Source organism: Vulpes lagopus, chromosome 1, assembly GCF_018345385.1.
Source record: "Vulpes lagopus strain Blue_001 chromosome 1, ASM1834538v1, whole genome shotgun sequence".
In the NCBI taxonomy this organism is placed as follows: domain Eukaryota; kingdom Metazoa; phylum Chordata; class Mammalia; order Carnivora; family Canidae; genus Vulpes; species Vulpes lagopus.
The window spans coordinates 90,284,535-90,311,897 of NC_054824.1; the positions used below are offsets into that span (position 1 = coordinate 90,284,535).

The following is a 27,363-nucleotide window of genomic DNA, read 5'->3' on the forward strand; positions in this document are numbered from 1 at the left end:
CATGAACTAATTACTTCTCAAAGAACCCACTGCCAAATACCATCACACTGGGGATTAAATTGCAATATATGAATTTAGTGGGGATGCAAACATTCAATCTCTAACACTCTAATAGCTAGATATAGTTAGCTTCTCACAGCAAATATTGTTTCTCTTATGATGTGCATAAGTCTGTAAGATCTCAGAAAGGCACTACAAGAAAAACGCAACATTTCTGCTGCAGATACATGTTGACTGAGGAGGTCTATATAAGTATTAAAAGGTGAGACTATGAGAAGTTTATTTGGAGATGTAGGTCAAGAAGTAATTCATCTCTTTTTAGTTTTTGAAGTTACAGATTTTATGTATTCTATTTCGTTTAAAATATATTTTCAATATTATATGTTATATATATATATATATTTAAAGATTTTGTGTACATGAGAGAGAGAGAGCATGAGCAGGGGAAGGGGCTGAGGGTGAGGGAGAAGCAGGCTGCCCGCTGAGCAAGGAGCCTTATTTAGGGCTCCATCCCAGGACCCAGAAATCATGGTCTATGTGAAAGTCAGATGCTTAATGGACAGAGCCACCCAAGTGCCCCTTATATGTTATGTTTTATTTGAAATTTTTCATTCTGGTATTACAGACTGAATTGTTTCATCAGAATTCATATGTTGGACCCCTAGGACCTCAGAATGTGACCGTTTGGAGACAGGGCCTTTGAAAAGGTGATTAAGTTAAACACGAGGCAGTTAGATTGAGCCCTAATCCAGTCCAACCAATATCCTTATAAGAAGAGGAAATCTGGACAGAAGAGAGTCCAGGGACTGGGTGTGTGTAGAGAAAAGAAAATGTGAGAAAATAAGTTCCCATTGTTTACGCCACCCAGTGTGGTTTTTGTTGTTGTTGTTATGGCAGCTCTAGCAAATGAATATATATGGGAAATTGTGAAATTAGAATAAAAAAGAATATTATAATGATACCCATAAATCCATCATCCAGCTTCAATAGTTATCAACTCCTGGGCAAATTGGTTTCATCTATATTCCCCTACTCAACAGTTAAATTATGAAGAAAATTCCAGACATTATATAATTATATCAAATGTATTTATCATATGTTTTTAGAAGAAAGAACTCCATTTAAAAACATAATCAACACTACAAACATAACCCTAGAGAATTATCAGTATTTTTTTAATACCATAAAAATAGCCAGTCCATTGTTATATTTCTAATTATCTCCTGTCCTAATATAATTCATGGTCCTTTTCACCCATCCTCCTGTTTCTCTTTCTTGTTTTTCCTTATGATTTATTTGTAGGGAAAACTGGGCTGGTCGTTTCATAGTTGTCACATGCTCTAAATTTTGCTCGAAGCATTACTGGGTGTGGTTTAACAGGTTCTTTCGTTCTGTTGCTTTTTCTGAAAATTAGAAGACTCTAGCAGCTTGACCAGATTCAGACGTAGTGTTTATTCATTTGTTTTTTGTCAAGATGCTTCATAGGTAGTCTTGTGTTCAGCCATCAGGTTGTCTGAGTTTCTCTCTTTTAATGATGTTAGCAGTTAATGATTAATACTCAGATCCCTTAGGGGTTCCAAAATCTTCTATCCTAATTCTATCATATTTTTATCATTTATTCACTCTAATACTTCTTATCAAGAAAAACTTTTTTCATCTTCCATTTGGTAACCTATGTTAACTTTTTGACAGAAACAACATAGAACTCTATACTGATAAAAAGTACTTGTATTGAATAAAAGCTTTATTAGAGATGAAATTAAAGCAATAAAAATGATACAGACATTTGCCTGACTTATATGGCATGAATATATACTCTGTTTAAAATCATTACTTCATGCCAGTTCTCAGCAAATAGTGGGATGGTTCAGAAGTTCATTGAATTGATTTCTGTTTAAAAAAAATCACATAGTTAGATTTTATCCATTTACACTGCTTTCACCTGGTAATTGAAATTATCACCATCGACAGTACTTATGCTTCCTTTTCTTTCTGACTGCACTTGTATTATTATCATGATAATGACATTTTTTACATCTACAATGAATTTTCATGCTAAAATATCTTGGAGGATCTCGCCTATACTGCAAATAAAATACTAAAAAGCCTAGTAGCCTTCTTTTGTCTGGAATTAAATACACTTTTATTCTTACAGTCTCATTTCCCCTGCCATACCAGAAGCAAGACCTCAAAACTCTATTAGTCCACTTGTGTGTGCCTCAGTAAAGGAGAGTAGGTTGCAGCTTAATGACTGAATTTAAAACATTGCTGTCAGAATTAAATGTAAATTGTATTAAGAAAAAAAGTAGGTTGCATCAGCCAGAGTCAGAGTACATATAGGAAATCATTGCATTCCCCATCCTGAAGCTATGAGGTGAGATCATGGAGATTGATCATGCCCAGCCCGCGGTGCATCCACAGCCTACCCCCTTCTGAGAGCTCCCTGGGATTATTCACGCCGTAGTGGATGGTCTGCCAAGCCTACAGCAAGTGCTGGAGAGGGTCATCCAAACGTCAAGTCAACTTTTGTCACCTATGGAGACTGGGACTTGAAAATCATGCTCCTGGGCCTTGGGCCAGTGCCAGTATTTGGGCTTGCCAGTGGAAGATTACTTCAAGCAGTGGATTAATCTAAAAAAGGTTTACAGCCTCACCATGGGCTGCTGGCCCAAAAATGGACTTCTAGACACAAACAAGGGCCTTAGCCTGTAACACATAGGCACGGATGACTGTAAGAACATCTCTAACATCATGAAGATACTTGTATACCAAGTCTCATTGTCAAGCAGATACTGCCAGTCTGATTGGCCAAGGACAGGGTGGGGCAGGACAGGGTAGCTGCTTGGCCCAGCCCAGACCCTCCTTTCCCCCTCCTGAGGGGAAAAGGGAGAGTTACACAGCTCTATATCCAGAGTGTCCCCCAGCCTGCTATGTGGGCTTGTGCCCTGGGGAAGGGCTTGGCCACTCGGCCCCTTTGGAGCAGACATATTGTGTCCCCCACCCCAACCCCTCCAGCTCAGCCCAGTGTTAGTCCTTCCCATTGTGGCCTGGGCTAGCAGGACCAGGTGCTCACTGCCTCCCCCCTGGTACACAGGCTCTGCTGGGGCCACCAAGCCCCCTAGTGCCCCCTCCCATCTGTAGTGCATGGTATGTGGTGCCCCCAGGACTCCAGGTCAGATCAGGCCCCATCTTGCGTCCCATCCCCGCTGTGAATGTGTCACTGAATAAATTTAGTCAGGGAAATGAGAAAAAAAAATACGTTTGAATCTTTAGATTTCTGAGAACATAAGTAAGTCAGTGGGCTTTGTGTATGTCTGAATACAGTAAGTCTTGGTAGAAAGAAACTTTGCTAACCCAGATATTCAGGAGAGTGAGCTGGCTGGCTAGGCAATTGCCCATAATGACACAATTCTAGGACTATGCTTTAGATTAGATTATTATGTCTAATTTTAATTTCCCCATTATAGAGGGAATTAGAAAAGTTAAGTGTGTGCACAGAAAAGCAGTGAAAATGATTTTAAAAAAATTTTAACCTAAAAAGAGAAAGTAAAAGTTCTTTCTTCCTAAGGGATGACAAAGAGGAAAACTAAGTTTTGTCAGTTTTGGTTTTGAAAGCTTGTTGTCGTGGGGCCCCTAACCCTCTTCCTTCTAGTGTCCAGCACAGGCAAGGCGTGTTTCTGAGCTGAGAGCCAGGGAGCCCTTAGGGGGCTTGGTTTGGAATCTTGGAATCCCTGTCTACCAAAAATTGGCTAAAACGGCATTATACCTTATACATACATACGCTACAGTTTTTCAAATATGTGTTGATGTAGTTTTGGTAGTAAAATCTAGAATCACACAGAATTCAGTTTATTTTTTTGTCGTATTTTCTCAGGTTGGGGGTCAGGGTTAGTGGTTCTGAAATTATTTTGCAGCTTAAGGAGATTCTCATGGGAAACTACGGATATGGAACAAGAGAAAATGATGCTATGTTGCCGGGTGAGGTAATGAAGTTGACACTTCCAGGGAGTTGGACCAATTCCTCCAACTCCTGGAGCTTTGCCCTGGAGCCTACTGTGCTCACAGTAGAGTGAAGTGAAAACATTCTGGCCGTGGCTGCCACGGACCATCCCAGTGAAGTGAGACTTGCCCAACCCAGGCCACTCGCCCCAGGAGGGAAGGCAAGGGGCTGTCAGCAGCTTCCCCAGCACTGAAGACATCTTGCTTTGCTGTCCGTCAGTTCACATAAAGTACTTGGGGAAGATGGTTATGTAGCAGGTCCTGTGCCACGGGCCCTGCTGACTCTCTAAGCCGCCGTGGCCATTGGCTTCAGAACCCTCCTCAAGAGTGTACAGGTATCACTCCGAACTGATTGGGGTGGGCATGTTGGTTGAAACCAGTTTGCCATCTCTAACCAAGAGACTCCATCATGAATATAAATGATCAGTGATCACACATGGATCAACTTAGGAAGGGTCTGATGCTGCCTTAGCTAAGAATGAGGGGTAATGATCAACAGGACAATTTCAACAGCGGAGGAGGCATGCTGTCCAGTCCCCTGAGGATGGATGTGTAATTTCTATCTCAGGAGATCTTTAAAAATAGAATATAATCATATATTTAGTTGCAGAACTACCTGAAGTCAGGGACCTGATTTGAGCACCTTCATCTTATGATTTCCTGGTCCTTTGATTTCATAACTGTTTTAGCCTTCCTTATTTTGATTGAAACCATTACAGCTTTGCTTTGGTAGCTTATTACTGAATTTTATTACTTCTTCTCTTGGCTAATTGATTCCCTGGATGTCTTTGTACATTCTGTGAATAGATATGAAACATCTAGGAGGATGTTATGCTTCTCCTCTTTTTAAGATGCAGAGTCTTTGTGAGCTGCTCTTTTAGTTACTGGTGTTTGGGAAATGTTTAGTAAGTTATTACAACAGTTCCCATTGTTTTTCCTGAGTTTTAAAAGGCTCCTGAAAAATTAATCAGATTAATTTAAACATTTGAAATCTTCTGAGTAAAGTACTCTATACATAGCTAGCAGTAAATTAAATTTTCAGTTGCTTTCAGATACTCATTCTAGAAATTAGGACTTTAATTCTGTGTGCATTAATCCCTGATTATTCCACTAATTTAACAAGCTTGTTTATTATTCAAGCAAAAATCTCAAGGTATGTATTCTCTTATAATTTTAAATATTACCTGTGTGCTTGCAGCCATTTCCTGTTTGCAAAATAAACTGAATTTTCAGATCAGAATGCCTTGATAATGTTAATATAATCTTGGAGTTAATAAAATTTGGGTTATCTTCTTAGTACTCTTTTTTTTTTTTAAGATTTTATTTATTTATTTGAGAGAGAGACAGAGATAACGATAGAGACAGTGAGAGAGAATGTAAGTGAGGAGGAGAGGGAGAAGCAGGGTCCTGGGATCAAGACCCAAGTCAGGCTCCCTGGGGTCATGACCTGAGCTAAAGGCAGGTGCTTAACAGACTGAGCCACCCAGGCGCCCCTTCATAGTACTCTTTATGAGTGGAAATATTTAAGATATAAAGATTTTTTAAAAAATCAAATTCTTTTCAAACTTTGAAATTTTACCTCTCTTAATTTGTTTCTATATGAAGGGGCAATTAAAAAAAACCCTCATCAAGACATTAACAAAATGGGAATGCCTGGGTGGTTCAGTAGTTGAGCGTCTGCTTTTGGCTCAGGTTGTGACCCCGGTGTCCTGGGATCAAGTCCCACATTGGGCTCCCCGCAAGGAGCCTGCTTCTCCCTCTGCCTGTGTCTCTGCCTCTCTCTCTGTGTCTCATGAATAAATAAATAAAATCTTAAAAAAAAGAATAATGAATGATAATTATTAATTTTACGGTTCTTGCTAGACTAGGATAGACAAGAATTCTTTTCCAGCTATATTAGGATATAATTTATTTAAAAAATTGTATGTATTTAAAATTTACAACATGGTGATTTGATATACATATACATTGTGAAATATTTAGCACAGTCAAGTTGATCAACACATCCTTCACCTCCCACAGTTATCTTTTTGCATATGTGTGGAGGTGAATGCTTAGGATCTATTCTCTTAGCAAATTTCAAGTACACAGTACAGTACTACTAATCATAGTTGCCATGCCATACATTAGATCCTCAACTCACCATATTGCTCAAAGCTTTTACCCTCTTACCAGCATTTCCCCATTTCCCCGGCCCTATAGCCATTGGCAACCACCATTCTACTTTCTGTTTCTATGAGTTCAACTGTATTTTTTTCTTTAGATTTCTGTGTATGGATGATACCATACAGTGTTTTGTTTTTCTCTGTTTTTGTTTTTTTTTTTTTTCATTTAAGATAATGGCTTTCAAGTTCATTCATGTTGCAGATGGCAGGATGTCCAACTTCTTATGGCTGGATAATATTCTGTTATCTAATCGTATTTTCTTTAACCATTCATCCATCAATGGACATATAGGTTTCCATATTTCTGTATCTTGGCTATTATGAACAAAGTGAACATGAAAGTCCAGATATCTCTCTAAGATACTGATTTCATTTCCTTCTGATGTATATCCAGAAGTGGGATTTCTGGGTCATATAGTAGTTCTATTTTTAATATTTTGAGAAAACTCCATACTGTTTTCCATAATGGTTGTACCAATTTACATTCCCACCAACAGTGCATGAGGGTTCCCTTTTCTCGGTATCGTCATCAACATTTGTTATCTTGTCTCTTTGACAACAGCCATCCTACCAGGCATGAAGTCATGTTGTGCTTTTGACTTGCATTTCCCTGATGATTAACAACTTTTCATGTACCTTTGGCCGACTATCTATTCAGGTCCTTTGCCCATTTTATTATCAGAGTGTGAGGTTTTTTGTTTTTTTTTTTTTTTTTTTTTTGCTATTGTACAAGTTCCTTGTCTATTTTATTTTATTTTATTTGTTTTTTTTTCCTTGTGTATTTTACATTTTACCTTTTTATCAACTACACGGTTTGCAAATATTTTCCTCCTCCTGTACATTGTCTTTTCATTTTACTGATTGTTTTCTTTGCTATGCAGAAGCTTTGCAGTTTGACATAGTCTCGCTTGTTTTTTGTTTGATTTTTATGTTTTGTTTGTTTGCTTTTGTTGCCTGTGCCTTTGGTGTCACATCCAAAACAGAACAGTGTCAAGAAGCTTTTTCCCTGTTTTCTTCTATGAGTTCTATGGTTTCAGGACTTATGGTTAAGACTTTAATCCATTTTGAGTTCATTTTTATAAGTGGTATATGATAGGGCCCAGTTTCATATTTTTGCATGTGAATATCCAGTTTTTTCAGCACCATACATTGAAGAGACTGTCTTTCCCCCATTGTGTGTTCTTGGTACCCTTGTCAAAGATTAGTTGACCATATAAGACTAGTTTTATTTCTGAGCTTTCTCTTCTGCTCCATTGGTCTATGTGTCTATTTTTATGCCACTATCATACTGTTTTAATTACTGTAGCTTTGTAATATGTCTTAAAATCAGGAAGTGTGATGTCTCCAGCTTTTTTCTTCTTTTTCAAGGTAGTTTTGGCTTTTCAGGGTCTTCTGTGGTTCTTTTTTTTTTTTTAATTTTTTATTTATTTATGATAGTCACAGAGAGAGAGAGAGAGGCAGAGACACAGGCAGAGGGAGAAACAGGCTCCATGCACCGGGAGCCTGACGTGGGATTCGATCCCGGGTCTCCAGGATCGCGCCCTGGGTCAAAGGCAGGCGCCAAACCGCTGCGCCACCCAGGGATCCCTCTTCTGTGGTTCCATACAAATTTGGAGATTGTTTTTTGTATATGTCTTTTGCACTGAATCTGTAGATTGTTTTTAGTGGTATGGACATTTAAAAAAATATTAATTCATCCAGCCTAAGAACGTGAGATATCCTTCCACTTATTTGGTATCTTTTCAGATTTTTTCATCAGTGTCTTACAGTTTTCAGAATATAGGATTTTTACCTCTGGTTAAATTTAATCCTAAGTATTTTATTGTTTTTGATATTGTAAATGAGATTTCTTTCTTGGCTTCTCTTCCAGACAGTTCATTGTTAGTGGCAGAAATGCAACTGATGTTAGTATGTTGATTTTGTACCCTTTCTCTTTAGTGATTAGTTCTAGCAGTTTTTTGGTAGAGTCTTAGGTTTCCATGTATACTATCATGTCATCTACAAACCAGAAAATTTTTTTTGTGCTCTTCCTTTTTAATTTGTATGCTATTTGTTTTTCTTCATATCTAATTGCTCTAACTAGGACTTCCAGTACAATGTTGAATAGAAATGATAAGGATAGTTATCCTTGTATTTTTCCTAATCTTGAAGAAAAGCTTTTAACTTTTCACTATGGAATATAATATTAGCTATGGGTTTTACATAATAGCCTTCATTGTATTGAGGTACATTCCTTCCATACCTAATTTGTTGAGAGTTTTTATCTTAAGAAGATAATGAATTTTGTCAGTGTTCTTTTTTTTAATTGAAGTGTAGTGGACATGCACTATTAAATTAGTTTTAAGTGTACAACATACTGATTCAACATTTATATATATTAGAAGTGCTCACCATGATAAATGTAGCTGTCATCTGTCATCATACAAAGTTGTTACATATTATTAACTATATTCCCTATATTGTACTTTGTATCCCTGTATCTTATTATTTTATAACTAGAAATTTGCGCCTTTTCTCTTTCCTTCCTCCTTCCTTCCCTCCTTCCTTCCTTCTTTCTTTTTTTTTTTTAAGATTTTATTTATTCATGAGGACACACACAGAGAGAGAGAGAGAGAGAGAGGCAGAGAGACAGGCAAAGGGAGAAACAGGCTCCATGCAGGGAGCCCGACATGGGACTCGATCCCGGGACTCCAGGATCATGCCCTGGGCTGAAGGCAAGCACTAAACCGCTGAGCCACCTAGGCGTCCCTCTTTCTTTCTTTCTTTCTTCTTTCTTTCTTTCTTTCTTTCTTTCTTTCTTTCTTTCTTTCTTTCTTTTTCTTTCTTCCTTCCTTCCTTCCTTCCTTCCTTCCTTCCTTCCTTCCTTCTTTCTTCTTCTTTCTTCTTTCTTTCTTTCTTTCTTTCTTTCTTTCTTTCTTTCTTTCTTTCTTTTTTTTCCTTCCTTCCTTCCTTCCTTCCTTCCTTCCTTCCTTCCTTCCTTCCCTCCCTCCCTCCCTCCCTCCTCTCTTCTCTCCCTCTCTCTTTCTTTCTTTCTTTCTTTCTTCTTTTCTTTCTTTCTTTCTTTCTTTCTTTCTTTCTTTCTTTCTTTCTTCTTTCTTTCTTTCTTTCTTTCTTTCTTTCTTTCTTTCTTTCTTTCGATTCATTTATTTATTTTAGAGAGATTGCATGGGGGGAGGGAGTGAGGGAGATGGGGAGAGAGAACCTCAAGCAGCCTTTCCTCTCAGTGCAGAGCCCCATGGGGGGCTCAGTCCCATGACCCAGAGATCATGACCTGAGCCAAAATCAAGGGTTGGATGCTAAATCGACAGAGCCACCCAGGAACCCTGGAAGTTCATAACTTTTAATTCTCTTCCCTTGTTTTGTTCATCCCAACTGGAAATCACTAGATTTTTCTCTATGAGTTTGTTTCTATTTTGTTTTGCTTTAGATTCCACATATAAGTGAAATCATGTGGTATTTTTCTTTCTCTGTCTGATTTATTTCATTTAACTTAATATCATCTAGGTCCATCCAGGTTGTCACAAATGACAGATTTCATTCTTTTTATGGCTTAGTAATATTCCACTGTATGTATATACCATATCTTCTTTATCCATTCATCTGTTGATGGACACCTTGGTTGTTTCCATATCCTGGCTGTAGTAAATAATGCTGTAATAAACATAGGGATGCATATATCTTTTTGAATTAGTGTAAATACTTAGAAGTACAATTGCTGGATCATATGGTAGTTCTATTTTTAGTTTTTTGAAACTTCATACTTTTTCCATAGTGGGTGCATCATTTTGCATTAACACTCACTTTGCACAGAGTTCCCTTTTCTCCACATCCTCCACATCCATTCTCCAACACTTGTCATTTCTTGTCTTTTGCTAATAGCCATTCTGACAGTTATGAGGTGGTAATCTTATAATCTTATTGTGGTTTGATTCGTATTTCCTAAATTGTTAGTGATGTTGAGCATCTTTTCATGTGTCTATTGCCTATCCATATTTCTTTGGAGAAACGTGTCAAGTCATCTACCCATTTTTTAATTGGATTTTTTTTATATTGAGTTGAGTGAGTTCTTTATATCTTTTTGTTTTGTTTAAATTCTAGTTAGTTAACATATAGTGTAATATTGGTTTCAGGAGTAGAATTTAGTGATTCGTCACTTATATATGACACCCATTGCTCATCACAAGTGCCCCCGTAATACTTATCACCTATTTAGCCCATCCCCCGCCCATCTCCCCTAAAGGAACCTTCAGTTTGTTCTCTATACTTAAGAATCTCTTATGGTTTGCCTCTCTCTCTTCCTCCCTCTTCCCCTATGTTCATCTGTTTTGTTTCTTAAATTCCATATCTGATTGAAATCATATGATATTTGTCTTTCTCTGACTGACTTATTTTTCTTGGCATAATATACTCTAGCTCCATCCATGTTGTTACAAAGGGAAAGATTTCATTCTTTTTAATGGCTGAGTAATATTCCATTATATATTGATACTATAAACACACACACACACATATATACACTTTTTGAGGAATCTCCATGCTGTTTTCCAGAGTAGCTGCACCAGTTTGCATTCCCACCAACAGTGTAAGAGAGCTCCTCTTTCTCTACATCCTCACCAATATTGTGTTTCCTGTGTTGTTAATTTTAGCCATTTTGGCAGGTATGAGATGGTGTCTCATTGTGGCTGTGATTTGCATTTCCCTGATGATGAGTGATATTGAGCATCTTTTCATTTGTCTGTTGGCCATCTGGATGTCTTTGGAGAATTGTCTATTCATGTCTTTTGCCCATTTCTTAATTGGATTTGTTTTGGGATACTAAGTTTGGTAAGTTATTTATAGATTCTGGATGCTAACCTTTTATCAGATATGTCATTTGCAAACATTCACTCTAGAGACTGCCTTTTAGTTTTATTGATTATTTCCTTCACTGTGCAGCTTTTTACCTTGATGAAGTCCTAGTCGTTCATATTTGCTTTTGTTTCTCTTGCCTCTGGTGATATGTCTAGTAAGAAGTTGTCGTGGCCAATGTTGAAGAGGTTGCTGCTTGTCTTTTCCTCTGGATTTTAATGGTTTCCTGTTTCACATTTAGCTCGTTTATCCATTTTGAATTTGTTTTTGGGTATGGTGTAAGAAAGTGGTCCAGTTTCATTCTTCTGCTTGTGGCTGTCCAATTTTCCCAACACCGTTTGTTGAAGAGACTTTTTTTCTATTGAATATTCTTTCCTGCTTTGTTGAAGATCAGTTGACCATATAGTTGTGGGTCCATTTCTGGGTGTTCTGTTCCATTAATCTATGTGTCTTTTTTTGTGTGTGTCAGTACCATATTGTCTTGATGATTACAGCTTTGTAATGTAGCTGGAAGTCTGTAATTGTGATGCCTCCAGCTTTGTGGGATCTTCTGTGCAATATTTTAGATATTAACCCCTTATTTGCTATATTATCATTTGCAAATATCTTCTCCCATTTGGTAGGTTGCCTTTCTGTTTTGTTGATGGTTTTCTTTGCTGTGCCACAGTGTTTATTTTGGTGTAGTCCCTTTTGTTAAGTTTTTGCTTTTGCTGCCCTTTGCCAGAGAGGATCCAAAAAGCTGCTCAGATTGATGTTCAAAAGCTACTGCCTACATTTTCTTCCAGGAGTTTTATGAGTTTTGGTCTTACATTTAATTCTGTACTTCATTTTGAGTTACTTTTTGCATATGATGTAAGTTTCATGCTTTTGCATATTGTTGTCCTCAAATGCCCTTTCTATATCTATTAGGATGATCATATGTTTTTTTATCTTTCCTTCTATTAATGTGGTGTATGCATTTGTTGATTTGTGTATTTGAACCACCCTTCTATCCAGGGATAAGTCCCATTTGATCATGGCATATGATCCTTTTTTTTTTGTACTATTGAATAGTTTGAGGAGTCTTCCATCTGTATTCATTGGTAATATTAGCCTGTACTTTTATTTTCTTGTGGTGTCATCTGGATTTGGAATCAAAATGATGCTGGCTTTGTAAAATGAGTTTGGAAGTGTGCCCTCCTTTTCAGTTTTTTGGAAGAGTTTGAGAAGGAGAGGCATTAATTGTTATTTAGATGTTTGATAGAAATCACCAGTGAAGCCATCTGGTCTTGAGCTTTTCTTTGTTGGGAAATTTTTAATTGTTGATTAAGCCTTCCTTACTAGTTACAAGTTTTTCAGATTTTCTATTTCTTCATAATTTAGTCTTAGACATTTGTGTCTTTCTAGGAAATTACTCATTTCGTCTAGATTATGCAAATTGCTGGCATATAATTGTTCATAATTCTCTTATCTTCTGTATTTCTGGGGTATGAATTGTAATATGTCCTTCTTGGTTCCTGATTTTGAGTCTTCACTCTTTTTCTTAGTTTAATTAAGGCTTCTCTATTTCTATTGATATATGCTATTTCCTTTTTCTAACTTTGGGTTTCATTTGTTCTTTTCTTAGCTCCTTGAGGTAGAAAGTTGGATTGTTTATTTGAGATCCATCTTGTTTATTAATGTAAATATTTATCACTATGAACTTTCTCTTACAACTGCTTTTATTGCATTTGTTAAGTTTTGGTGTGCTGTTTCTATTTTCATTTATCTCAATATTTATTTAAATTTCTCTTTTGATTTCCTCTTTGATCCATTGGCTACTCAAGAGTATATTATTTAATTTTTACCTGTTTTTGAATTTTTTCTCCTATTATTAATTTCTCATTTATAGTATTATAGTCAGAAAAGATATTTCATAATGATTTTAGTATTTGTAAATTTGTTAAGACTTCTTTATGATATAACATAATTTATCCTGGAGAATGTTCCAGGTATGTTTGAGAAGAATGTGTATGTTACTGCTATTGGATGATATATTGTGTGTCTCTTAGATCTATTTGCTCTAAAATATGGTTCTATGTACACTATTATTTTCTTATTATTTTTCTCTGTGATTATCCATTGTTGACAGTAGGATAATGAAGTCTCCTACTATTATTGCATTCTCATTCATTTCTGCCTTCAGATCTGTTAATATTTGTTTAATGTATTTAGGTGCTCTAATAATTGGAGATGTATGTGTATATATATATATATATATACATATATATATATGATTATTATTTCCTCTTAATGAATCCTATTTGCATAGGATATCTTTTTCCATCCCTTCACTTTGAGCTTATATATATCCTTAAAACTGAAGTGTCTTATTGTCACCATATAATTGGGTCTTGTTTTTTTAATCCATTCAGCCACTTTATGTTTTTGATTAGAGAATTTAATCTATTTATATTTTACATAAATATTGATAGATAAGGACTTATCATTGCCATCTTATTGGGTTTTTTAAAGATTTTATTTATTTATTCATCAAAGAGAGAGGCAGAGACATAGGCAGAGGGAGAAGCAGGCTCCCTACGGGGAATCTGATATGGGACTTGATCCTAGGACCCCGGGATCACAAACTGAACCAAAGGCAGATGCTCAACCACTGAATCACCCAAGTGCCCCTCCATCTTACTGTTTTAATTATTGTTTTTAAGCTCCTTTGTTTCTTTCTTTCTTGGTGTCTTCCTTTGCAATATGATGATTTTCTGTAGTTTAATGCTTTGAATCCTTTATCTTTTTGTTTTGCTTTATTGTTTGTTTTGCTTTACTTTTGTTTATCCTAGGTTTTGCTTTGTGGTTACTCTGAGGCTTGCATAACACATGCTTTAGTTATAACAGTTTATTTTAAGCTTATGACAGGTTAGTTTTAATCTCATACAAAAGCTCTACCTTGTTACTCCCTTTCCCTACATTCTTTGTTTATTTCACAATTCACATGTTTTAATATTGTATATACACTAAGAATTACTATAGTGATTTTTAATACTTTTATATAACCTTTACACTACAGTTAAATGATTTACATACCACCAAAACAGTACTAGAGTATTTTGAATCTGATTATATACCTATAATCAGATATGTTATACCTATGTTTACCAATGAATCTTCTATTTTCATGTTTTCAAGTTACTAATTAGTATCCTCTCATTTCAGCTTAAAGAATTCCCTGTAGCATTTCTTGTAAGATAGGTCTGGTGGTAATGGAATCCCTCACCTTTTGTTTGGGAAATTCTTTACGTCTCCTTAATTTCTGAAGGGCATCTTTTCTGGGTAAATTATTCTGGCTTGGCAGGTGGTGGTGTTCTTGTTGTCGTTTTTGTTTTGTTTTGTTTTGTTTTAGCACTTTGATTATATCATCCCACACTCTCTTGATTTGCAAGATTTCTGCTGAAAAAGCCGATGATAGCCTGGTGGAGGTTCCGTTGTATGGAAAGAATTTTTTCTTAGGGTATCTGTATAAATCTCTACAGACTGAGTAACACATTTAAAAAAATTAGAAACCGGCACTATGTTTCCTCCTGCTGCCATCCCTTCGGCTTGCTTATCCACTTGCTGAAGCATTTGCCTAGTCTTAAGGGTCCAGTCCTTGGAAATTTGTTTTAATAACATGTTGTAAGTTGTGCACATTGGAGTAGTTTCTATCTGAAAAAAAAAAAAAGTTGAAGAGTTGAAGTTCTGTTGACAGTTAGAAAAAGCCATTTCTGACTCCCAGAGGAATAACTTTATTTTCTTTGTTCTGATATCTGCTCTGAATAGTATAATACCTTCTATCAGACCTGCTCATGATGTTGGGGCTACTGAGTGCTCTGTCTTCTGCTTTGATAGCCAATCATTCTTTAGTATTATTTTGTCTTATAAGTAAACCTTAAGCTAGTGTCCTAAAAACAAGATCCTAACATAGCCACTGTATTCAAGGATTTCACTATCTAGAGGGAAAAAGAGGCATAAAGTAAAGTAAAATGTAATGCATGAGCATTAAAGGGTGATATGGTCACAGAGCAGGGATCATCGCACCCTTGAGAGGTATGTGCCTGTATTTCTAACATCCTAGTGGTTTTACCCCCCTTAAGGTGTTTTATGTTGGGGTTCACAGCTGATATTTGTTTTAGAAGTTAGTTGGGTTGTGTTAACTGTGTTTAGTTAATGTTTCATGGAGAGATGATTTCACCTTCATTTTAACCCACACAGCACATTAATAAGGTATTCTGTCAAGATTAGCAGCAACATTTTTTGAGGGCTTGTTATGTGCAGGATGCTGAGCTCTGTGTTGAGGGGATGCAAAGTTATAAAGCACAGTTCCTCTTTTGAAAAGGTACAGTATCCTTGGGGAAGCAATATTTAGAGAGAAGATAAATATAATACAGCAGTGTCTTAAATTTCTGCAGAATGCTATAGTTTTTAATACACCGCATTTATTCTTTGTGATAACCCTGTAAGGAAAGTTGTTGTAAACACTTTATGATAAGAAAATTCGGTAGCTTCCCAGTTATACAACTGATGTGTGGCAGAGACAGCACTCAAAGCCACCTGACTTTAATCTGCAGCACCTTTTACTTTGACATAGTAAGAACTGAGTAGTTCATGTGGAAATCAGAGAATGAGGTCTCACAAGCCCTGTCCAGACACCAAAGAATATTTCATGATCTGGTGTGCAGTGAAGAAGTGAAGTTTGGGCTGGGCCAAGACTAACTGCTGAGCAATTAGCTGAAAGTCAAGAGTTTGAGTTGAGAGGATCCCAAGAAGCAAAATTTGATGTGAGAGCTGCTAGGAGTTTTGTGAAGAGACAAAGTAGGAAAGCTGGGAATTTGTGAGGGCAGCTTTCAGCCTGGCCCAAATTCATACTTCTTTTGAAGACTGAGTTCCTTCCTTGCTGGTCTTAATGGCATGTGACATGCTGAACCTAAACTTTAACATGAATAGTAAGGTGTGGGATATTTATTTGTATTTTGCATGGATTATACAGTCCTATGTTAAGGCTGATGTGAGGCTGGCTCTACTGCATGTATTTTATTTCCAAGGTGTGTATGTTAGATTCTCACTGTTTGTACATTGGTGAAATGCCATATTTCAGGTGCTTGGTATCCATATGTGGCTGTGGTTACCATATTGGACAGAATGGTAAACCGGAATTCTTTTTTTTTTTTAAGTTTTTAAAGCAATATATGCACATGTGAAAAATATTCAAGGTGTTCAGAAAGTAAAAAATGAATAGTGGAAGTGTTCCCCCCCCCCCCCCCCGCTTCTCAATTTCTCTCCCTCTCCCCAGTGCCTCTCTCTCTCTTTTACTATTAAAACTTTCTGTTATTTCCTTTCAGGAATAGGAAGACATATCCATTAAAGTTGTGTATACATAAGCTTTTTATAAATTTCAATAATTGCCTACTGTTTCATTCTTTTAAAAAAGATAATCTTTAAAAAAAGTTATTAACATTCTATCCAAGAGATCTTGACAAAACTATGCATTTAGCTCTAACTGCCTCTTTTAAAGGTTGCCTAGTATCCCTTGTTTGGAAATAGAGTTTGTCAGTTTCCTATTTTAGGTTTTTATGTTGTTTCCTTTTTTCTTTTTTCTTTTTTGCTGTTTAAACAGTGTTGTAATATATATAGTCTTTGTTTTGTATGTTTGGGGAATATAGAATCTGGAGCAACAGTAGGGCATAAAAGACTGGAAAGGAGACCAGAGATACAATAACGGTGAAAAAAACTGGCTGTGAGGCAGGATGATAAATACCTGTATCAGTAGTCTGAAGAGTGGCCTTTAAGTTTCATCAGTACAGTCGCTTCTGTGGGAGTATTTAAGAAAAAAGTTTTAAATGTCAGTATATTTTATTTCAATATGCATATGTTTTTCTAACTGCTATTGTGTTTAATTTTGTTATTAAAAATATTGCAGTTGTAATATATTTATTGTATATAGTTTGGAAAATACAAGAATAAAGCAGAAGACAAATTTCACCCACACTCAGAGAAAACTAATATTAATATTTTTATTTCTTATTTCTGTATATGTATTAGTTTTTACACAGTTGAGATCATATTGTATATACATGTGTTTATATTCAAACTTTGCTTATCATCCTAATCTTATTGATTTAATTTTCTTTCATCATTTTTTGCCTGCCTTTTTTTTTTAAGGTAATAGAAATCTAACATTGTTTTGGAATGAATTTGGATACCAGCATAACACAGACATGGAGAAATCTTTAGATTCTATTCAATATCAAAGACGAAAAGCCCTGGCTATCCCATTCATCATTCAATGTGGTGAGTGTTGAATTTCATTCCCATCAGCAAACATTTAGTGAGTTCCCAATAGCAAGTCTTTGTGCTATAAAATGGGTTATGGGAGAGATAGAGGTGGGTAGGACAGAGTTCTTGCTTTCAAGGAGGTTGGGTCTAGGAAAGGTTCAGAAACGTATGAGACTAATTGTAATAGAGATGAAAATTAGGTAACTGATGTCAAAAAGGCATCAAAAAGTTATTTGAGGCTTCAAAAAAAGGAGGTGGAGGAAGTTGAGGCCAGGTTTCTTGACAGAGGTAGCCCTTGCCATGGTCTTTATTTTATTTTATTTTATTTTTATTATTATTTTTTTTGCCAAGGTCTTTTTTTTTTTTTTAATTTTTATTTATTTATGATAGTCACAGAGAGAGAGAGAGAGGCAGAGACACAGGCGGAGGGAGAAGCAGGCTCCACGCACCGGGAGCCTGATGTGGGATTCGATCCCGGGTCTCCAGGATCGCGCCCTGGGCCAAAGGCAGGCGCCAAACCGCTGCGCCACCCAGGGATCCCTGCCAAGGTCTTAAAGTAGCTTTTTTTGTTGTTGTTATTGTTGTTTGTTTGTTTGTTTGTTTTTAGCTTCTTCGATGTGGCCGCTTCTCTCCCTTTAGTTGTGGAGTTTTTTTCTGCCAGTCTTCAGGTCTATGTCTGGGGTATTTTAGGATAATGTGATGGGATGAGGTGAACCTGTGCTCCTTCAGTTCTGCTGCCATCTTCCTCTATATCTCTCAAAGTTAGAATTTTGAGAGGCAGAGATGTAGTGGGGGAATGTGTGTTAATATTCAAGTGTGTATACTTCAGCTAGAATTTTTGTGATAGAATAATAGAAATGGTTTTTAAAAATTTTTAATATCTAGCATGGTGTTAAATATATAGTACTTAGTAATTGACTACTGAATGAATGATGAATGAATAATAAAAGACAAGAGTATTTAGTTTGAGCAAACCTATTCGAGGGCCTTGAATGCCAGAGGAAGGAGTTTTTACTTTGATAAGTAATGATGAGGCTTTGGGAGTCTTTCAGTAGAAGAACATCATCACTGAAGCATTGAAAACTTATTATTGTGTGCTTCTAATACATCTTCTAGCCAATGTACAAAGGGTTAGAGAATTAAAGACACTTTACATCTGCAAGGAATCTGCCACCGAGTGGGGAAGGCAGCCAGGCAAACAAAAAAGTGCTTAATAGTGTGCAAAATTCTGTAGTTATTTATGGCCCAGGGAACACATGTCCCTGAGTGGTCTAAGGAGGACCTGAGCGTCATATGTAACTTGTAGTAAGGTAGCTCTGAGAGCTCAATGCAGGTTGATTTGGAGGAGGGCTAGCACAAAGGTGGGGGTCAGACCTGTGAGGAGCTGACTGGCATCGACCAGGGTCCAGGGGAGAAATTGTAAATGTCTGAAGATAGGCGTGGCTGTGGGATTTAAGAAGAACATACATGACACAGACATTTAGAAGGTACAGTTGAGGAAATTGATGACTATATGCAACAACCTGTTGGATGATAACAATAATGGCTAAAAGTTACTGTGTGTTTTTGATGTGTGCAGGGTACTTCCAGAATCCAGTCTCCAGTATCCAAGAGCTACATGAAATTGGGCAACTCTTGAAGCTCTTTAAGCCTCAGTATTTCAGACTTATAAAATGGAGTTAGTGATTGTAGCTACGTCATACAGCTTTGTGTAAATAAAGTGAACTAACACATATAAAGTTTACAAAGTTCTTAGGTTAACATGTTAGGGTTCTCCCAGAGAAACAGAAGCAATAGGATAGATGGATGGATAGATAGATATTAATTGTGGGGAATTGGTCCACATGATTAAGGAGGCTAGAGACTCCCAAGACCTGCAGTCAGCAAGCTGGAGACCCAGGAGAGCCACTGGCTTAATTCCAGTTTGAGTGTGAAGGCCTGAGAACTGGGAGACCCAGTGATGTAGGTCCAGTCTGAATGACAGGACCTACATACTCTTGACAGGCTTGATACTCAGGAAGAGCTGTTCTTTTAGTTTGAGTCTGAAGGCAGAAAAAAACTGATGTCTCAGCTCAAGGCAGTCAAGAAGGAAAAGTAGTTCCTTCTTACTAACAGGACAATAAGCCTTTTTGTGTCCATTCAGGCCTTCAACTAATTAGATGAGGCCCACTCACATTAGGTAGGGTAATCTACTCAGTCCATCAGTACAAATGTTCTCATCCAAAACACTCTCACAGACACACTCAGAATAATGCTTGACCGAATACCCAAGTGTATCCCAGGGCCCAAACTGACACATAAAATTTACCATCGTAAGTAATGCCCAGCAATGTTGGCTTTTATCATTATTACATCTTTTAATCCTCAATGATCTTTTTAAGTAAGTGATAATATTAATGTCTTTTACAGATGATGATGCTGAAGCATAGAGAATTTGTCCAAGATGATAAAGGTAGAAAGTGGTTGAGCTGTTCTAGTTCTTACCACTGTGACTTGAACATTATGTGTTCCTAACCATTGTACATACTGCCTTAATCTTAGATGAACAGAGAGAACGTTTACCTAAGAGCCATTAGCCATTAGCCATTCTGTGTGGATAGAATTCAGGATTAAATTTGAGAAGAGCTTGGAGAGAGGCTGGAGTGCCGTGGTTCTACAGGGAAGAAAGGAATGGATGGAAGAAATAGACAAGTCAGAACTCCAGAATAGGCTGGAGGATGGGGTAAGAGCAAGAGACAAGCGCAGAGCAAGGAACTGTGTAAATGGTTCAGAGAGCTTGATTTTCCTTGTTATATTATTTTTGTGGTTGGACATGGAAAGTGGTGGTAGCAGAGGGATTGTTGATCAGAGAAAATGGAAGAGTTGGGTCACTAGAAGTCTTCTTGTGGTTCAGGAAGAGGTGGGGAGGGACCTATTACCAAGATTCTTCTGGCTGAAAGGAGCAGGAACCAGCTGGAAAGAACTGAACCAATAACAACAATAACAACAACAACAATAATAGCAGTAATTTATTGTGGTGTGTTGGGGTAGCTGATAGAATCCTAGACTAGTTGTGCCATCAGATATAAAGTGTGTGGTCATGGATTAACTTGTCTCTGGGTTGAAAGGTACATCATATGTTTGAGGGTTTTTTTGTTTTGTTTTTGTTTGTTTTTTTTAAAGATTTTATTTATTTACTTGAGAGAGAGAGAGTAAAAGCATGGCAGAGAGGAAAGAGCACGGGCAGGGGCAAGGGATAAAGGGAGAAGCAGACTCCCCACTGAGCAGGGAGCCTGATGTGGGACTTGACCCCAGGAGCCTGGGATCATGACCTGAGCCGAAGGCAGATGCTTAACCCACTGAGCCAGCCAGGTGCCCTCGTCATTGGCATGTGCAGTCTGACATGTTACTCTGCTGGGTTCACTCCTGATTGTGGTCTTTCTTTTGTGTGATTTTGTTTTCATTATCAGATCTTTGCCTTAAATGGAGAGTCTTGCCGTCTTCTATTCATTATCAGGAAAAAGAATTTTTTGACCTCTGGATTTGTGCTAATAATCCTAACCTCTTGGAAAACAGGTAGTTTTTGATAGTTTTCTAGAATTTATTAATCCATTTTTAATTCCTAAAAAGCATATGTGTGAAACAGGAATATGTCAGCTGTAGATAAATTTTAGCTTAATAGCTGTCGTCCCTGTGAACTCTTTCTAGCTCCTTGCCACCTGTGGAAAGATACTTCATTAGTGTGCTTTTCCATCAAGATAAAAGAGACCTGCATGCAGCTATTTGCAAACTTTGGGATGTGCAGCTCTGTGCTTCTGCCGGCAGGAGACCATGACCCAGTGTTTGAGTTTTGCCTTCCAGTTCATTTTCACACAACATATGGCCTTATCGTAAAGGAGGCTTATCCAGAGGGTGTCTCCAGGGGCACTAACCTGTTAGACCATGTGCTTTTTCTATTTAAGTTATATATTGATTTCATTGCTTTGTGCTCTTGGAGGAAGAAGTTCAGACTAAAACAGGAAAAAGACCGATTAAGTATTGATGAATGTCTCTGTTATTACAGGCCGTTTACACCTACATTATTTTCCTTGGTGGGGAAAGGATGAGGATCCCCCTTAAATGTAGGCACCCCTAAATCAAACATTGTTTCTCCATGGGATTCTAAGTTCTTTGGCCTGGATAAGTGAATCAATATTGCTAATATAGACGTTAGAGTAATAACTCCTGTTTGGTTATTTTTATCCAGCCCTAAAAAAAAAAAAGAAAAGAAAAAGAAAAAGCACACACACACACACACACACACACACCCCAACATTGAGATACTGCTGCTACTACCCCTTCTACCTGGAGTTCCCAAATTATCCATATTTAGAGACTAAGGAAAATGCCAAAAGTGGTAAAGGCTCTTAGATTCCCCATGGCCCAGGGGTTTTTATTCTTGTTTCTTGGTTTGCAGCAGAACTCATTTTCCCCAAATAAAATTTGTTCAGACCCCAAATGTATAAGATAAATGCAGAACTTTCCTGATTAAATTGGAAGCTGGGAATCTTGAGAGCCAAAGACTCCACTTCTCATTTCCAATCCATACTCTCTGCAAAAAGCCTAGCTCCCTGGGGAGCATGATTATAAAATACTGATCTAGCCTCACTCCCTCATTTTAGAGAAGTGAAAATTGAAGCCCAACGGGGGCTAAGAAACCTGTTCATGAGGCTACTGGCCAAGGTCTGTGACTCCTATCTGGGTTCTAGCCTGGCTTGAAACTTAAATGTCTCCCACATAAGAGCCAAGATTGGTGCAGTTTCAATATTAAAAATAGTTACTAATATTGATCCCTTCCTGTAAGCTAAGAGCTTTTCATGCAGCATTAGTCCAGAGTTCTGAAACTGGGCCTGGGTTTGATTCCTCTGGCTCCATTAGCTGTGAAATCTTGGGTAGGCAACAGAACATCTCTTTAACTCTGCTGTCGATCACTTAGAATAAGATGTAATCAGAGTTTCTTTTGCATCTTTACTGAGTCCAGCTGAGCGCCTTAGGAGTACAATTTACTGAGTGGTTACTAGGGCTTTTTAGTTATAAGCTTTGAGAATTTAGGTTGCTCCCCACAGATCTAACATATATTTATGATTTCATAGCCCAGCCTTGGGCATTATTGGACCCACAAACTGAGATCTGCCCTCTCCAGCTTTTTTTACCTCTAGTTTACCATTGTCTGTGAACTGGCGTCTCTGACTCTCACCCTCTTCTCCTTGAAAAGTGGTGTTGCCATCATAGAGCATTGCAAGATTAGTTTCAGTTCTGCATCAATTCTGTCTTTTTTGCACGCCCAAACAGTGTTTCTTGTGACGACAGGCAAGAGAAATTTAGCCACATTGACAGAAAACTGATGGTCCTTCAAAGCCTAAGATGCAGAGTCGTTCTATATTTATAATTTAAGTCCTTGATTCTTGAAATATACTGACAATGATTTTGACCATGTGTATTTCATTCCCACTGAAAAGATGAGGATAAAAACTATGCTTAATGTGGCAGTAAGAGATTTAGGGGACATGTAAAGAAAAACGCATGATTATGAGGCAATTACTTGAGAGTTGACACTTCCTTTATTAGAAGTCATTAACAGCTCTAATTCAATACAGTAGGATGGACCATGAGTACTTGGAGAACACTCCATAAAATAGCAACCCCTATGCCATTGGATTTGAGTAGAATCACATAAAGTCGGTGTATTAAAGTGATGGGAAGTACAATATAGTTATTAGGCAACATTCAGTAAATGAAAGGCCAGAGTAATGGGGTAAAATGTAGCATCATCTCTGTTTACAGACAGTATAGTGTTATTGTCTGCAGTTAATTGCCAATTGTCAGCAGGGTTAATGCCAAGGAATAGCATTTAAATGAACAATGTCTAGGTAACCAGAACTTGGGCAGGAAACATAATAACAGCTTTCTCTTACATAGCAATTACATATGTTACCTCATTTCTTCTTTACAATGCCCGTGTGAGCATTCATCGTTTCTCAGAGAAAACAGTGAGGCCAGTGACTCGTGCAGCTGCCTCCCTAGAGCTAAAACTAGAAGCCAAGCCTTTTGATGCAAACCTGTCCTCTTTCTGCCTTATCACACCCACTCCCTGAAGGCATCCTCTTTGTGTATGTGCTTTAAATGTTTTAATTCAACTTTAGTTGACACACACAGTTTTATATTAGTTTCAGGTGTACAACATTTACACACAACACAGTGATTCAACATCTGTATATGTTGTGCTGTGCTCCCCACAAGTGTAGCTACCATCTGTCACCATACGACGCTATTACAATACCATCGGCTACATTCCCAGGGCTATACCTTTTATTCCCATGACTTACTCATTCCAAAACTGGAAGCTTGTATCTCCCACTCCCCTTTGCTCATTTTGCCCATCCTCCCACCCCTTTCCTTCTGGCAACCACCAGTTTGTTCTCTATTTTTATAAGTCTGATCCTGCTTTTTATTTGTTTATTCGTTTGTTTTGTTTTTTAGATTCTGAGGGTATCCTTCTACATTTTAGGAAGCCTAATGCCAGTCATTTACTCTGTGGTGACAAAAAACACCGAATTACAAATGGTAGTATTCAGAGTTGGTGACTCAGGCCAAGTAAAATGAAGCTATTCTTTTTTGGACCACCAGAGAATCTTTTTCTTTTCCACTTTAAACACACAGGGAGGCTAGACATCTTTTATCACAGTACCACTTCCATTACATTCACGCTATGCGTTTATCTGCATTTGAAAATAAGAATCACCAGTAGGGTAAAAATGATGCCTATCATTTGATTGAACCAAAAATGTCTGAATTGTGAAAAGGATGTTTAAAATACCCATGGCTCATACTGCAAGTTAAAATTCTTTAAAGATAATTGAAAGGATTGTATTTTATTAAGATACTTGAAGTTTCTCTTTTCTGAGTAAAAACTTAATGTTTTTATGTTAATGTTCATTTTCTCAAATGAAATAGAAGCCTATATAGGTCCCACTCCACAGATGCCTTCAAATCAATACTGCAGGTGGCTGTAAATATATAGTCGATGTCCCCTGATTTGTTTCTCTACCACCTTTTTTGAAGTAACAATAAGAACAAATACCATATGTGGGTGGGAATTAAGTGTTTTTTCACAGTTGTACTTGAATATGATTGTAGTTCCTCACTCTTCCTTCTTGCTAGGGAGAACAGAAATATATCCTGTGGCCCTGAAAAACAGAAATCATGGGTTTGATATGCTTTGCTTTTCCTGCACTGTTTCAGAAGGGAGAAGGCCCTCTTTCTAGTCTCAACCTCCTTCTCCCTGTCCTAGCGTAATAGCACATTCATTTCATACAGACTTCGTCCCTTCCTCCTCTTTTTGGTTCCTATTAATAATAGAAAAACCCTGACGTAAAGCAGGCTCTTAGAATTGAGCTTGACATTTTGCCCCACTCCTGAACATTCCTAGCCATCCATGCCTGAAATAAAGCCATGCCCGATGAGAGATGAACATCTTATCCTGGACAAGCCTTGATCCCAAAGGAAACTATAGTATCTCACTCTCTTGATAGTTTGGCTAACTCGGCTCCCCAGAACACAGCCATGGAACCAAACGTAGAAGGGGAAAGAAAAGGCCTCTAACCTCCCAAGCCGTATGTCTCAAAAGTCATTAGTATTTTATGTAACCATAACGAGGGAGGCTCTCATCCACAGTCTGCTTGTTGTTCATTTATATACAGTTCTACTTGATTCTATAGTACGTGTGTTAGCCCAGCCGTGATTAGGAACGAACAGCAGTAAGGCTGGGAAGACAGTGGCTGCCAAAAGCAGGTCCGCCACGACAGCCAAGCAGAGGATGTGAGCGTGCCGCAGCCGGGGTCACGGGGCTCATCCAGGGCGAAGGGGTGACCCCCGGGCCTGGCACTGAGCACCGCATCCCACACCACGCTTCACCGTCAGCCTTCACAGTGGGTCGGTGTGTTTCAGAAGCAGAATTATTTGGTGTAATTTAGAGAGACATATGGATTTCTATCTGAATTTTTTGGGGGAAAAAGACATTCGGCAATAGTGAGATAAGCTTCAATTATCTAAAAGCATTTCTGCAAAAAGGCTTTGTTTCATGATAACGCAGGATAAATGAAGCATTAGTAAAATAATGAATATATATTCTCCCATTCTTGTAAATATGCCATCTTCCTCATTTTCCCTTAAGCTCTTTGCCTTACAGACTAGAGATTTTTTTTTTTCAGACTAGAGATTTAATGTCGTGTGTTACCTAAAGTCATCAACTCGCAGCTCTTGCTTCGTATTCAAGTTTTGGATATAAGGCATAAGGAGTATCTGTTTATAGAAGTAAATCATCTTTTACTGACGGTAGTTTTCTATTTCCTCCTGACGTTGTCTCCTGTTGATTGTGCAGTTGTTGTCAAGCAGAACGCCTACCTTCCATCCCTCTGGGCACCATGAACACAGTGTCGCCATCAAAAACTGAGAAAGAGAAACAACTTCAACAGGTGGTGCAAAGGTACCACAGCCGACTGGCTGAACAGCAGCCACAGGTGAGCTGTTAGTCTTCCCAAACTCTGCTTGAACTCTCGAGCTGTTGGTTTTATGTGTGTGAATCAACTAATGTGCTTTGTCCCTGTAACTTGTGTAGCTTCTTTTTTTCCATCCTTTTTTGTCATCTTTTTTCTTTTAATTTAATTTATTTATTCATGAGAGACACAGAGAGAGAGAGAGAGGCAGAGACATAGGCAGAGGGAGAAGCAGGCTCCCTGCAGGGAACCTGATGCGGGACTCTTGATCCCAGGAACCCGGGATCACAGCCTGAGCCAAAGGCAGATGCTCAACCACTGAGCCACTCAGGTGCCCCTTGTCACCTTTCTTTTAATTTTGGCTCTAAGGACTGTTCTAGAGATAAGCTCAAGTGCCCCAGAGTCCTCCCAGAAAGGGAGGAGAGTTTTTAAGAAAAAATACTACCTGTAATACTTTAAGCCAATCCACATGACCATCCACATGAGAAGCAGGGGGATCTGTTTCCACCCTGCAGATGCACAGAGAGCCTTGTGCAGATGACATGGTCAAGACTGGGACATAAGTCTGTATGATTGCAAAGGCTAGGCTCCTTTTATTTCTTTGGGCTTCTTCGCTGAGGGTGGATTTTTGAGGTGAAGAGTTGTCCTTTTAAAAAATATTAGCCTATTAATACAGGAACTCAGTGTCACTTAATTGTTAAGAAAATTCAATAAATAAAGCATTACCATCAGTAAATATAAGTAACCAAGACAATTTCAAAGGAAAGAAAAAGTGCTATGCAGAAATACTGTTTTAATCTCTTAACTAATAGAGTAATTAGATCTCTGTTTACTTTATAGATTCAATACCCAAATTCAGCATTTTTAAATTGGATAGCCTGTCAACTTCCTCAAATAGAACTTGAGGAGGTCAGCAGCACATTTCCAAATGTGTTGACTCCTCTGTAAATGTCAGGAAGTAAAATACTTGAATAGGAAATTCTTTTATGGAGCAGGAATAAAGATTCTCAGGCTTAGCGCCTTATTATTATTATTATTATTATTATTATTATTATTATTATTATTATTATTATTACATATGTTCCTGTGCTTTGAGAAGATCAACTTTCCTTTCCACCTCATTTCATCTTACCTCTCCCACTTTCCTAGGGATCTCCCATGCAAATCCACCACCGCTTAGGACCACAATCAAAGAAACCTGACCTTCCCTTTTAGTCTGGAGTCTCTGGGTCTCTTGGGAAGACACCGAGAGTCAATTTTGCAAACACGTTCTCTTGAGCATTCCCTGTCCCTCCAAACTGGTGAAACTTTCTACAGTTCTTAGAGCCTCTAGTCGTGGGTTTGATAACAGAGGTCAGAAGTAAGGGCATCACAGCCTGCAGTTATTTTAATAAACAAGTAGGTAAAGTCAGATCTTCCCAGTGTAGAATGTCTTCATTTGGTTTTTTGCTTCTTGTTTGCCACTCCCTATAGATTTGCCGAGGCAGACGGCTTCTCCTGAAATGACCCTGTCTTTATTGCAGTCTCTGGATGCTTTTTTTCTTTTCTATGGAGGT

General features: G+C 37.8%; 1 protein-coding gene and 1 pseudogene across 1 annotated transcript in view; both read left to right on the forward strand.

Annotated features, from left to right (window-relative positions):
• MORC1 (MORC family CW-type zinc finger 1) overlaps positions 1 to 27,363 on the forward strand; it is a 162,059-nt gene that overhangs the window by 68,209 nt on the left and 66,487 nt on the right. The window contains exons 15-17 of the mRNA XM_041748544.1: positions 17,181 to 17,309; positions 20,744 to 20,849; positions 25,693 to 25,838. Coding sequence (XP_041604478.1) covers positions 17,181 to 17,309; positions 20,744 to 20,849; positions 25,693 to 25,838 — 381 coding nt within the window. The remainder of the gene's footprint in view (positions 1 to 17,180; positions 17,310 to 20,743; positions 20,850 to 25,692; positions 25,839 to 27,363) is intronic.
• Positions 2,383 to 4,073, forward strand: LOC121472053 (annotated as a pseudogene).